The 12,809-nt window shown below is 35.8% G+C and overlaps 2 protein-coding genes across 2 annotated transcripts; both read right to left on the reverse strand.

Moving 5' to 3' along the window:
* Positions 1-67: 67 nt before the first annotated feature.
* LOC108981189 (calmodulin binding protein PICBP) lies at positions 68-3,414 on the reverse strand. The gene is made up of 2 exons (XM_018952277.2): positions 502-3,414; positions 68-387 (listed from the first exon to the last, which is right to left on the reverse strand). The coding sequence occupies exon 1, from the start codon at positions 3,094-3,096 to the stop codon at positions 523-525; it is 2,574 nt and encodes an 857-aa protein (XP_018807822.1). The 5' UTR covers positions 3,097-3,414; the 3' UTR covers positions 68-387; positions 502-522.
* Positions 3,415-8,175: 4,761 nt separating this feature from the next.
* On the reverse strand, positions 8,176-12,427 carry LOC108981190. The gene is made up of 7 exons (XM_018952279.2): positions 11,827-12,427; positions 11,214-11,551; positions 10,815-10,967; positions 10,306-10,398; positions 9,857-9,915; positions 8,819-8,912; positions 8,176-8,504 (listed from the first exon to the last, which is right to left on the reverse strand). The coding sequence occupies exons 1-7, from the start codon at positions 12,296-12,298 to the stop codon at positions 8,286-8,288; spliced, it is 1,428 nt and encodes a 475-aa protein (XP_018807824.1). The 5' UTR covers positions 12,299-12,427; the 3' UTR covers positions 8,176-8,285.
* Positions 12,428-12,809: the final 382 nt, after the last annotated feature.

Consider the following 12,809-nt stretch of genomic DNA (forward strand, 5'->3'; position numbering starts at 1 on the left):
ATTTGTTACGGTTGTCTAATCCATGAGACTTGTTTCTTTTTGCTACAGGAAGGCATGGCAGAAGACGTGAAAACTAAAGAACTCAGTCAGAATATAGACTCAAAATTATTAGTACACAATATCAGACAAGCAACTAGAACATATCTGGAGGAAACAGTGCCCCCAGAGACAACCAAAGGATTGGTTTATACCAATACAAGAAATTAAACACAATAATCTATAGTACTGTCTTCACATTAATATTATCGAAGAAGAAACTAAAATTTCAGTCGCAGAGCTCAACAACAACAACAGTCTAATTCAGTCTCTAATTGAACATCTTTTCATCAGGATGCTTTTTCCTTAATTCCGAACTTACTTCACTGACTAATTTCTCTTCGTTATCACCTGCAGAGATTGCAAATAGATTTCTGTAATGATAGTTTAAAGACATAAATAGAGAATTAATAACTACTGAGAAAAAAATGTTGTATAGATTATGAAGTTTCTTCTTATGTTTACCTCAGATGCCCTGTTAGGCTGTTAGCTACAAGTTTGCATGGGTCTTGCATGAGCAAAGGCTGCTGTATTCCTCATGCGGGTTTCGTATTTGGATGTCGGCATGACTGTTTCAAAAGCTTCAACAAGTAGTGCCACCTTCCTCTTCCTAGCCGGAGCAAGTTTGGTAACAGCCTGTTGAAGGTGGTAATCGAGCATCCACTCCTCTGCATTTCTCCTTTCATCCTCCATTTGATGCTTCAGATCAACCTTTTCTGCTTCTGGATCGGGAACTATAGGCAGATAGTTTGGTTCTCGTGGGTTGAATTTCCTCAATTCCTCCTCGTCGTTGACTTGCCTCTTGCATCTAGTTGTCCATTTGCCCTTGCAAGAGTCGGGAAACTCTTGGGTGGAATTGCTCCCAGCAGGCAAGTATGTTGTCTTCGTTTCTGGACTGGTTATACCATCGATTATTTTCGATGCATCTGCGGCCTCTAACTCGCTTTTGTCTTCCACTTCCACTTTTTCAACTTCTTCTACACACTCTTCCGCTGAATTCGATTTCTTCAGCCTTGGATTGCTTTGCCTCTCATCATCCATGGAACTAGAGATTTTGGAACTCTTTGCTTCCCTTTGGCCTTTCTCCAAGTTCTGGTCCTCAATAACACTGGAGCTATTAGAGTGCCCATCTGACACATTAGTTTGAGGCTCATCATCCATGGCATCATCTGCTTGCTCTTTCTGTTCGATTCCATCTCCGGCATCTTGGAGAGTTGTATGCATCTGCTCATCATTTGAAGCTTCACCCGTTGCTTTGCTGGTGCAATTAGTTCCATCATCTCCAAGTTGAGGATTAGTTTCAGGAAGCAGGTTCTCTGCTTCAACTCCGTTCTTCTCATGGCTGTCCTCACTATTTGCACTTGGTTCCACAAATGAAGGGGTCTCAGTGCTGATTAACTTTTTCTCCGACTGTCCATTTTCATCTTCAGCAGTTTTTGATTCCTCAAATGCATTTTCATTTGAAGACATGTGGTTGCAATTTTTTTTCTCAAAGGCTAGGCTATGTTCATGAATCTCTAAGTTCTGACTCAGACTATCTACTTCAGAATCCCCCTCATCATATTGCGCCTCAGAGCATGCGCTTTCCTCCGCTGCAAACAGCTCTCGTGGTACGTCGGCCAGAATCACTTCGTTGCAGCTACTAACGTTGTCATCTGATATGATCACATACTCATTATGAAAATCCGGATTCTGGTCAATTGAACAACCAGCATTCAGGTCTGATTCGGCATCAATCTTTATTGAATAATCAGCTTCACTATCTTGCTCTGAGGGAGTAAGATGCCCCTCCTCCCATTCCATATCAGTAACCTCAGAACCAGCCCATTCCCCATCAAAGTCGCTATCAGTGCAGAATCCAGGAAAGCTCTCTGTCCTATCCATTTCTCTGGATGGAGTATCACCATGTTGTTCAATCTTTATTTCAAAATCAACCTCAATTTCAGGCGATCCATCAGAGAGTCTCCCTATCACTTCTTGTTCGTCCCTGTACACTGACACTGCTGCATCTCCCCAATCATTTATAGACATGATATCACTCTGCTCCTCAATATCTCCAGCAACAGTGTCCTCGTGCTTTATTTTGGCATATATTTCTATGAAATAATCTACGCTCCCATCTTCTGCGAAAGGAAGCGTGGCCAAGTTACCAAAATCATCTTCTTTATGCGTAGGCTTGTCCTCAAAGATCAATTTAGGAGTATCAATCTTTTCTGCTCCTTCACTAGACAGCTTCGGTCTTTGTGGGCTTAGAGCTTCCATTTTCATACTTTTCTGGGTCTTCAACAAGCGTCTCTTTGCCGACAAGAAGCACTTCAATGGGGGCAAAGGAGAGTGGCGATGACCGTTAAGAGAACAGTACGTGTAGGGGCATACTTTCATGACTGAAGTTCCTTCAGATTCAGTTGCCCCTGGACTAAGCATAAGGTATGCTGGAAACTTTGAGTTCTTCAGAGTTGAAGCACAGGTTGCTCTCTGTGCATTCGTATCTTCACAAAGAACAACCCTGGAAGACTTTTTAGCCGAAGCTCTAACTGGCTTGAAACTGGGGGTCTTCGTTAAAGTCCTCACCAGCTTCAAACTAGACGCCCTTGTTAAAGCTCTTGCTGGTTTATAACCAGAAGCAGAGCTTGGTTTTGAACTGCTAGAACTTCTTCTACTGATATTCTTGCTTTCAGAACCAGTTTGGGTATTCCGAAGACTCACCTGAGATTGCTCCTTCCTTGCTTCAAAACAGCTTGTGGACTTCATGTAATTTGGTGAAACATCAGATGCTTTGATCAGAGGCTGCTGCTTCTGTGGGATGGCTGCAGTGGCTGGAACACCAAGAGGAGGCGGCTTTCCCGGCTGTGATACGTTCCTTCTCATAGTTGATGGTCTCAAGCTCTCAATATCTGAAAGCTTGATTGATCTTGTCTTCTTCATCTTCCTCTTCAAATCAGCTACTCTGTTTTTGCCATCCTGGTTTTGAAAAGATGGTTTGAGGTTTGCCAACAGCTTTTCGGATTTAACATGATCAGCTTGGATTCCAAGCTTGTTGGTTACCTTTCTTTGGACCATTTTCAGAGGAAAACTACAGGAGAAGCATATGGAAATGAATTTGACGTGGGGTGGGTTTTCTTCCCCTTGGCCAATATGCACCTCAAACCCAGAAAGAAAGGTATGTGTCTTGTGGTTTGCTTTGATATGAAAACTGCATGGGGGCAAGAAAAGGAAACTCTTGAAACCCAAACAAGAAGAAAAGACTCTTCTTCATGGTTTGGTTTTCTTTGGTTTGCGGTCGGTGGCCTTTTTGTGGATTTTCAACTGTGATAGATGAAGTTTGAATAAGGCTGAGATATGTTAATTATGCTGACCTGCACTAACAGGTGTGTGTAATGGGTGGTCTTTGTTTTACCCATTTTCCGGATTGAATTATTTCACTTCTGACATGTAAACTCTACACTTGGCACCATCTTATTTCTTGCTTGTTAAGGTATTAAAATAATTAATGATGATTTGATACACTAACCCATTATCTTCTACAATGACAGAAATAGCCCCTCATGTTTTGGATAAGGAAGATCAGCTCATGAGCAGTTGGGTAATCAATAACATATACATTTTATGGAACTTGAAAATCCATTTGGGGGCCTCAATCAATCAATGTTTCTGTACAACCAAATTGCTTTCTTGATGAGCTCAAATGCTTGAGAGTAAGGTTGGTTCTGTTTAATTGTTTAATTGCTAGTAATTTTTAGGGCAATAGGCTTCGATGAACCCAAGGAAATGGGTATTGGACAATGATTTTTCAATTCTTATAGCTGCAGTCCAGCCAAACCCACTTTCAAATATTGCACAATTCACAAACATCCAAAAGGAATAGTACGTTTGCAAGGAAAAATATCTTATATTTTCATTAATAAGATTTTTTTTAGTTGATGAGTTTTATGGTTACTTAGTGAAATGATCTCTTTTTTCCTTAGAAAATATTATTTTGCCCATTTTAATTTGTTTTCTCATATTGACACCTCATATATTTTAATTATTTTTTTAAATTTTTTTCTTTATTTAATAGTTAAGAAATTGACTATCAGTATATTGATTTTTAAAAAAAAATATTTCAAAATGATAAAAAAAATATAAATAAAAAAATTGAAAAAAATAAAAAGATAATTTTAACCTAACGGTAAATTACAGTGGGCTACTCTGAGAGACAGAATAGAACCGCTTCTTAATAATTAATAGAAAATAAGTATTTGGGATTTAAAATCTTCATTATAGATTTTTATTTCTATTTTTGAAGTGATGCTGGTGGTAATTGGTATAGTAATTTTACAAATTAATATGGAATTGACTTTTTCTTTAGTATTTCCTTTTTTCGGCCGAGAAAGTGCAGAATAAAGATTGGGCGGTAGCACTTTAAAAAAGACAAGCGGAGTGGTCGGCTATAATGGGCTGCCAGTGGGCCCTACTCCGGGCCGATGGTCCATTTATGCAGACGCTCCTCTTCCCTGCTCCCAACGGAAAGAATATAATACTGCACAAGAAAAAAATATATGCACGGGCCCACCCTCAGGACATGCCACCATCCCATTCTTCTGGTGTATACAGAGTGCTGCTAGGCTGCCGGCTGCCGGCTGCAGTGATCGTTGGCGTGTCTTCTGGGTAATTTTTTTTTTTTAAATTTTTTTATTCATATTTTTAAACATTTTTAAAAATATAAAAAAAAAATCAATAAACTAATAATCATTCTCTTAATCAGTAAATAAAAAATATATATATAAAAAATAAATAAATATATAAACAGTCAAAATAAAAAAGTAAAATAAGACTGTATACTAGTATTATTCAATGTATATATATATATATGCTCCTTTCTAATTTTTATTTTTATTTTTTTTTTAAAAAAAAGAGAGAGCCATTTTTAATGGACATTAAATGACTTTCTTAATACCCTAGTTTTTTTTTTTTTTTTCTTTGGTAGATATTGAATTGTTCACTGAATTAACCAAACTCGGGTAGGTTTAGATTTGTTGTGAGATGGGTTAGATTACCCCATCACTCACATTAATAACCCGATCGAAGTAATTATACGCGATGAACCATCAATTCATACAACTAATTATCATATTTGGTTGAAGAAATAGAAGTGAACGGTGATATTTATCGTCCTACTACTATCACCGTTCAAAAAGGTTGGAAATCTAAATTTTTCTTCTGAATGGAAAATTCACCTAATCAAACTCATCGGAACTTAACCCTTTATAATCTGTATTTCATCGTTTGAAACCTATTTTGTCTATAATGAATGATATTTTATCATCAAAACTAGGGCATGCATTCAAGTTGCCTACACATTTTTATCCATCCATGCATGGACAGGTTTAGAGAATGAGATGAAATGATAATTTTATAAATAGTAATAAAATAGTTTGTGAATAATAATGAAATATTTTAAGTTGATTATTTTTTGAGTTTTGAGAAATGGTAGAGAAAAAATTGAATAAAAATATTATAAAATTAAAATATTGTAAGAATATAGTTTTATAATATTATTTTGATTTTAATTTAAAAAAGTTGAAATTGTTTTTTATTTGAAAATTTAAAAAAGTTGTAATGATTAGTTTGAAAATTTTATATTTAAATTATGTTTGGAAATAAGATGAGATGAGATAAAATGAGATTATATGAGAACTTTATATCTTATCCCATGTCCAAAACCTGTCTTTAGTGGGTATTTAAAGTGGTATTATAGAAAAAAGATATTCAACAAAAACAATACTATTAAGCATTGCCCAAAAAAAGAAAAAAAAAATACTGGGGTGCATTTGTACATATATAATTAATATAGTAATTGCTCATTGAAAAAGAAGCAGATCAAAAAATAACGTGGCGTACAATTTAGTTTCCTCTCTCTTTTTTTATAATCTTTTGACAGACATTTGATCAATGAAAACCATTACTTTTTCATACGTAATAAACAAGGAACATGAACTCGTCCACTTCCAAGCTCAATCATGATCATTAAGCATTAATGGGTCCGTATGAACCCAAAACCTACGAATTATCTGCTTGTTTCCAAGCTAGCTTTAATTTGTCAATTGGCCGGGATGGCATAAACAGCTCCAGTCCATTGATTTTTTTTTTTTTTTTTCTTTATCATGAAGAAGGTTTTCGTGTTTAACTAGAAAAGAAAGATAAGAGAGAAAGAGAGAGAGAGAGAGAGTCCAAAAGTCTCTCATGTGAATCAAGGAGTGGTTAAAAATAATGCAGATGTGAACGAGTTTTAGCTTCTTTTGAATGTATGAAACAGCACTTAGTGCAAGTTATCATGGCACCACGTGAGCTGCAAATGGAAAGACAGCTCTCCAATTCCTCAAGTGTCGGATGCTCATCCTATTGCTGCCAAATTCTCCCAAGCCAATCCCATTTTCCATTGTCTTGCTCCCCCATGAAAAAAGGAGAGATCAAAGAGAGCCAAAGACTATGGTCGTCCATCTCTATCTGAACAATGGGTCCTTGGTGTTTTGGGTTGTACCAACAAATATGGCCGCAATCTATTTATTCATCCTTTGAAATGATAGTTAAGTACCTCAATAGGTTAATATATAATTGATTTATGAAACCTGAAACTGAGCAAAGTAATATTGATATTTGGGCCTTTTACCAAGAAACAAGGCACAATATCATACCTACTTTATCAAAAAGGCAGAAAAAAAGAGAGTGAGTGAGAGTGCCTAGCTTTATATGATGTTACATGTTTCATCTTTAAGTAATATATATTAGAAAGCAATTAACTTTGGTAAATTAAAGACAAGGATCTTATTGGGAATCTGCTTTTGTTTGGTGCGTGAGAAATTACCTGGAATCATCAAGAAACTTTTTTGTAATAAAAGTATGTCTTCTTTAATGAAAACTAATGAGCAGTGATCAATCCACAAGTTAAGGATGGAAAAAGGATAATAAAATTCAACTTATTACAACATATATTTTTTTTGCGGTGGATATTGGCATTTTGTCATTGGATTGAGTCCTAAATCTCTAAAAAGGAAAAAAAAAAAAAAAAAAAAATCTGGGACATGAGAATATTGTTCAAGTGCATTCTTCTCTATTTTCTCTCTGTTTTATTTCTATCTGATCAGCACAATAAACAGAAGATTATTGCGGGGTAAGTGCAATGAAAAGCATGACACTGATTGCTCCAGCAGTGTTGAAACTTTGCCAATCACTGCTACTTTTTATGCAGATTAATTAATTAGCATAGTTGGTGAGATTAGAGAGATGGCTTCCATATATGCAGCATTCCCCAAAATGTTCTGCTTCATTAGTTCATTATCGATGGCATCATTAACGGAATAAGTAGAAATCGTTAGCAAAGCCCAAATGATTGAAAAAGTTTGAATATTTTTACTACATTATTACAAGCATGCACTCTAATATCATTGTTGTTTTACTTTCTTTTACTGTTTTAACTGAATAAAAAAATTTACGAAGGACTATCCCTTTTCCTCCTCAATGGACAAATTGAAGAAATTAGAACGGGCATAATCTATGCATGGTACTACTATTGCACTTTCTAATTCTCCTTACTAAAGCCATCATCAATTTTTTTTTTTTCTTCTGTGAACAATCTTAAGTTGCAGTCCTTTAGATCATGTGGAGAAACTACTCATAACCTTACTGTGTTTTACAGTTATCATCATGCATATAATGCAGCATAATCTTTTGCTTTGGTCAGCACTTAGCAGGAAAGTTATCCCCAACTAAACACCAACTGCTATTTCTGTACTCATCCAAGAGAACAAAAAGAAAAACTCTACTTTTATAGATAATACTTTTTAACCCAGTTGGACCACATTTTTGCTGATTGAAATTTTTTTAAAGACCATTGAATAGTGAATGGACCACTTGTGTTCTAGTGATGAATGAATATCAAGTGAGAGATTCTTGCCCCAGTTTGAGGGTTACCTCCATCACCCAAAACCTTTGTCAGCTCAACTTGACAATTGCTCCCCCATGAGGAAGGAAAGTGTTACAGTCCAGTACATGGGAGTTCATGGAAAATATTCTTTTTGTTAAATCAACCACATGATTAGTGATACCATGAACTGAAAGAATAGTTAGAGATATATACCATAAAGGAATCACAAGAGAGAATAGTTACAGATATAAACCATTCCTTTATTTTTATTTATTTTTTGTTAAGAGACATAAGGTTCCAAGGATAAGTATTTTCTATTCATTTCCTAGTAGACTGTATATTCAATTTATATTCTCTTTTGTACAACAATAATTAATAAGGCAAAAATGGGAGAAACTAGAAAAATAATATATGGGAGAACTTGATTCAGACCACCCTCTTCAAACTCAACTTTTTTTAGGGGATAGTTTGATTTCTTTTCAATAAATGCCTCAAAAAAATTCTGGTAACCTGCATTCTTCAGATAAAAAGGCGTGCTTGTTGTGAACTTCATCATCTCCATGGCCTGTTAGAGTTGTAATTTGACAATGACTATTAGATAGAAACAGGAAAAAATAAAAGTGAAAATACCTTGTTATGTGTGACCAATTCTAGAAAATCCCCATAATATGTCTAGAACTATTTCTCATTGGTGGTGGGAAATTTAAACTTGAAAACTATAATCTTGCCATGATCAGGAAAAAAAAAAGCCCAAACAGAATATAGTTCTTAGGCATTGACACAAGTTACATTTCATTATTAACACTGCCATGTTAGATTTAAACCTTTCAGTAACTTTGACTCTTCACCCATAAATACAGACAGTAAATCGGTAGTTACCTGAAAGCTGAACATGAATTGTCTTGCTTTCTTGCTTACTTGCACATTTGGGTGAGACTGAAGCTTCTCATACATTGATCGAGCCTCATTTGGCCTGTCAACCATTACCACTGTTTAATAATCATCAAGTGAACAACAGAAAGTTAATATCACTCAATATTTTGCCTCTGCTTGTCAAGAGGCTACATATTCAATCTAACATGCGTTGTTACCTAACAGGTCTCAACTCATGCAGCAGCTAACAAGCTAGGCAAATGGATTTTGATGTATCTAACAACCTGTTAGAATCAGTGGTACGTCGTAGCCTTGGGAAAACCCGGCAATAGCGACAGATGCAGGTGAACCTTATCTTTTGTTATGCGCATTAAAATTCAACTCCCATACAACTCAAGAGCAGAATCCCATGTACTCTGCCTAGGGAAGGATCAGAGTGATCAAAGGTTGACTCTTTGATTTTAATAATTCCACTTTTATTATCCTTTTATATCAGGCCAAATGAAAATAAGTCTGAGACCATCTAGTACTCTTTTCTCATTCTATCAATTCAATATTTGATTTAAAATCTCTTACTTCTTTCTCTTTGTCATCAGCCTTAATAACAATTATCCACTGAAATTACAATGTTGATTCCGACACAACGATACCTTTTCTGACATAGAAAAGTAAAACCTCTAAAAATACTGAGCAGCGAGAAGATTTTCATAGCTAGTCATTCTATTTAGAATCGCACTCTCAAATACCTTATTTGGTATGGTCATTTAAACAATATTCTAACATTCTCACGTAGGAAGCCAGATTCAACTACAATATGTGGAAGACTTAACTAGTAACTAGTTGTCCCAAGCATTTAAGTAATGATAAATGGTGAATAATCATCTAACCAAAAATAACTCATAATTAGTCACATACGCTCTGATGCTTGCAAATGATTTGAGAACTATTGAGAATATTGACAAAGAACAAATTCAGTATCATGCCATGTTAAGGGATGCCATGAGGGTTCTCCACTTTCAGTTAATTCTCAAATGAAAGATATACCTACTGAGGGAGTCTTGACAAATAGACCACTGCAAAGCAGCTAGCCCATGAAGCTCACTCTGCAAAAGTTATATGCATGAAATGAAATACAGAACATTCAGATATTGTTACTTCTAAAGAAACCAATTAAAAGAAAAACCGGAGAGATAAAGGTAAAAATTCATATCCTGACTGGAAATTGTTCACTTTCATCTAATATGTACATGAAGGTATAATAGATTTTTTATGTGACATTAAAATGATGGATTATTTAATCAATCTCACAAACATCTAGGCAAAAACAGCTCATTTTATTAGAGATGAGATGAAACCTTCCCGAAGATGGCTGGAAGATATAGAAGAAAAGCTAGAAAAGTATCACTGGATTGATATCACAGTCAAAATATACATAGGAGTATTATTTTATCCCAAATACACAAGTAGCTCGAATAGTTTAAACACCATATCACCTGGAATGTTAACTTTTCCATGACCTTTTTGTAGTAGGGTAATGCTTCCTTAAGCTTTCCAAGATTCATTAACGAGTCTCCATCCTTTAATGCCTGTAAACATAATCAGTTCATTGAATGAAAATGCATTACAGTTACAAAGAACTGTGTAAAAGATGCATTTGAAGGTAGTTAACGGATTAACATAACAAAAAGGGTGAAGCTCAATTCCAATACTCATAATAACAACACAGAAACTATAAAATTTTAGTTTAAATATTAAATATCAAACGTAACTTTAAAGTTCAATTTCCAATACCCATAGGGCCATATTAACTAGAAAATCATTGATTCATCAAAACAATGAGTAAGTAAGCACATAATTCTTAGTTCATGAATTTTTTGGAAAAAAGATCTTAGATCATGACAAAAACCAATCATATTTAAAAATTTCTAAAAGAAAATTATAATTCCTCATCTGAAAACACTTTTAACATTAATTCAAGAATAATAACATACTATTAGCATACCTCCTGACATTCAGATTTTAACTTTGGATCAATTTTTAAGCCAGTTTTACTCTTGTAGGCAGCAAGTAACTCTCTTGTACGTGCTTCTTTAGCAGCTTTCTCTTCAGCTGTTTCAAGCACCTCGCCAGGGCGTATAACTCTTCCACCACCGAACTAACCAAGAGCAAAAAGGAAATATCTATCAAAGTAACTTTTGCATGCTTGTGCTTGTGAGCTTAAGAAGGTTGTAACCCTAAAAGGCAGAATCAAAATCCCAAGAAAAGTAAACGACAAATGATATTCTAAAATAAAATGCATATCTATGATGATGACTTATTCAGCAAATATGCCCACCAAAAATCTTGACAAAAATATATCAATTCACTACTCCAACATCAGTTGTGATGGCAATTAACATACCGTTCTTGAGATATTTCCAGGTCTAGGAAAGACTCCCCATGAAGAAACCTTTGGCTTGTAAAGATTCGAATCATGTTCCTGAGGCTGCTCAAGCTGTGATGCGGTTGTGTCTTCAAACTTGCTAGTATCCCCAACAATAAACTCCACATCAGTCAAGTCTTCTTCTGGGAAAGAATCTGAAACAGGAACCAGCCCAGGTGGCAGTCCCCTGCTGCTCTTCTTATCCGCGAAGTTAAGCCCCATAAAATCAATGCTGGAAACTGAAAGTTCTCCCTTCTTATTAACCGTCTTCTCCACAATCCCATTTCCCAGACTCCCCCCCTTTCCTCCGTTCAATCCTTAAAATAAATGCAAAAAACCAAATTTAGCTCAAGCCACTCGTCCAACTAAATCATTCTTGAACAAAAATCATAAACTTGCAATCAACCAAGAATCATACAGGATCAGTAACAACATTTTGTGTGCTAAGCTAATAAATAATATATCAAAAACAATTAACAAAACAAAAGTCTCGATATAATTAGGGTAACACCAGTACTTGTTTTGCGTCTTTGGATGGGCCAACCAATTAATCAGAAAATGAAAACGGGCCATTCCCGCTTGATCTCAATACCTCGACTTTCGAAAATAGAAGATGGAATTGCGTCGCCTTCTCCACCCTTCGTGCCACTACTCACAACTCCTTTACTCTTGTTATACTCTTTTGCCTTTTCCATTGCAACCTTAACCGAGACCGGCACTTCCCTAGTCACACCACCGACGCCAGAATCCTCAACTGGGTTCTGCTCAACTTCCGAAACCAGTTTCGATTTTACCTCCTTCTTATAAGCCTTGGCCTTTTCAAACGCTAGCTTCACAGGGTCAACAGCACCCAGTTTCGCATCCGGGGTGCTTTCCGGTGAGTTTGGTGGAACGGGTTCGGAAGATTCAGAATTGGATGAGTTCAAAGAGAAAGGTTGCTTCAACGGCTTGAACGAATGGGATATGATGAAATTCGTGGAGGGGGGGAAGAGAGTAGGTTTTGAGGGAGAGATAGTGTTCATGGTATTGAGGGCAGAGAGCCAAGATGGTTGAAGACAGCCCATGGTGGGTTGGCGTTGGAAGTTAATGGGTTTGTGAGTGTTGGGAACTGAGAGGGTCTGGTTTTTCAGTTACTGTTAGATAAGGGAAGGTTTTTCGGTTAAACAGATTTTTGATTGGTTGAGGGCTGTCTTCCTTGAGAACATTTCTAATTAACCAATCACAAAATACTGAGAAGTCTGCAAATCGGTAAATTCTGAGTTTTCTCACCCCATCAAAAAACAGTTGTAAAATCTGAAGTTTATATATATTGTTTGCATATTATACATTGTATATAAACTAAATCTATTAGGGTTTTCACTTTTAGATTCAAACAAGTGCATCTAATGAGAACGTATATTACCCAACAGGAGACTGTTTTGATGTGTGTAGAAAGCAAATCTTTCTGCCCAGAAATGATCAGATGGTCAAGACAATAACCTCTGTTTTAGATTCAGGTTCATATATAGTTCATAAGCTTGTATTTGGAAAATATTTTAAAAAAAGGAGAGAAAATTATATTGCTTCCAAAAAAAT

The sequence above is a fragment of the Juglans regia genome, chromosome 14 (assembly GCF_001411555.2).
Source record: "Juglans regia cultivar Chandler chromosome 14, Walnut 2.0, whole genome shotgun sequence".
Classification (NCBI taxonomy): domain Eukaryota; kingdom Viridiplantae; phylum Streptophyta; class Magnoliopsida; order Fagales; family Juglandaceae; genus Juglans; species Juglans regia.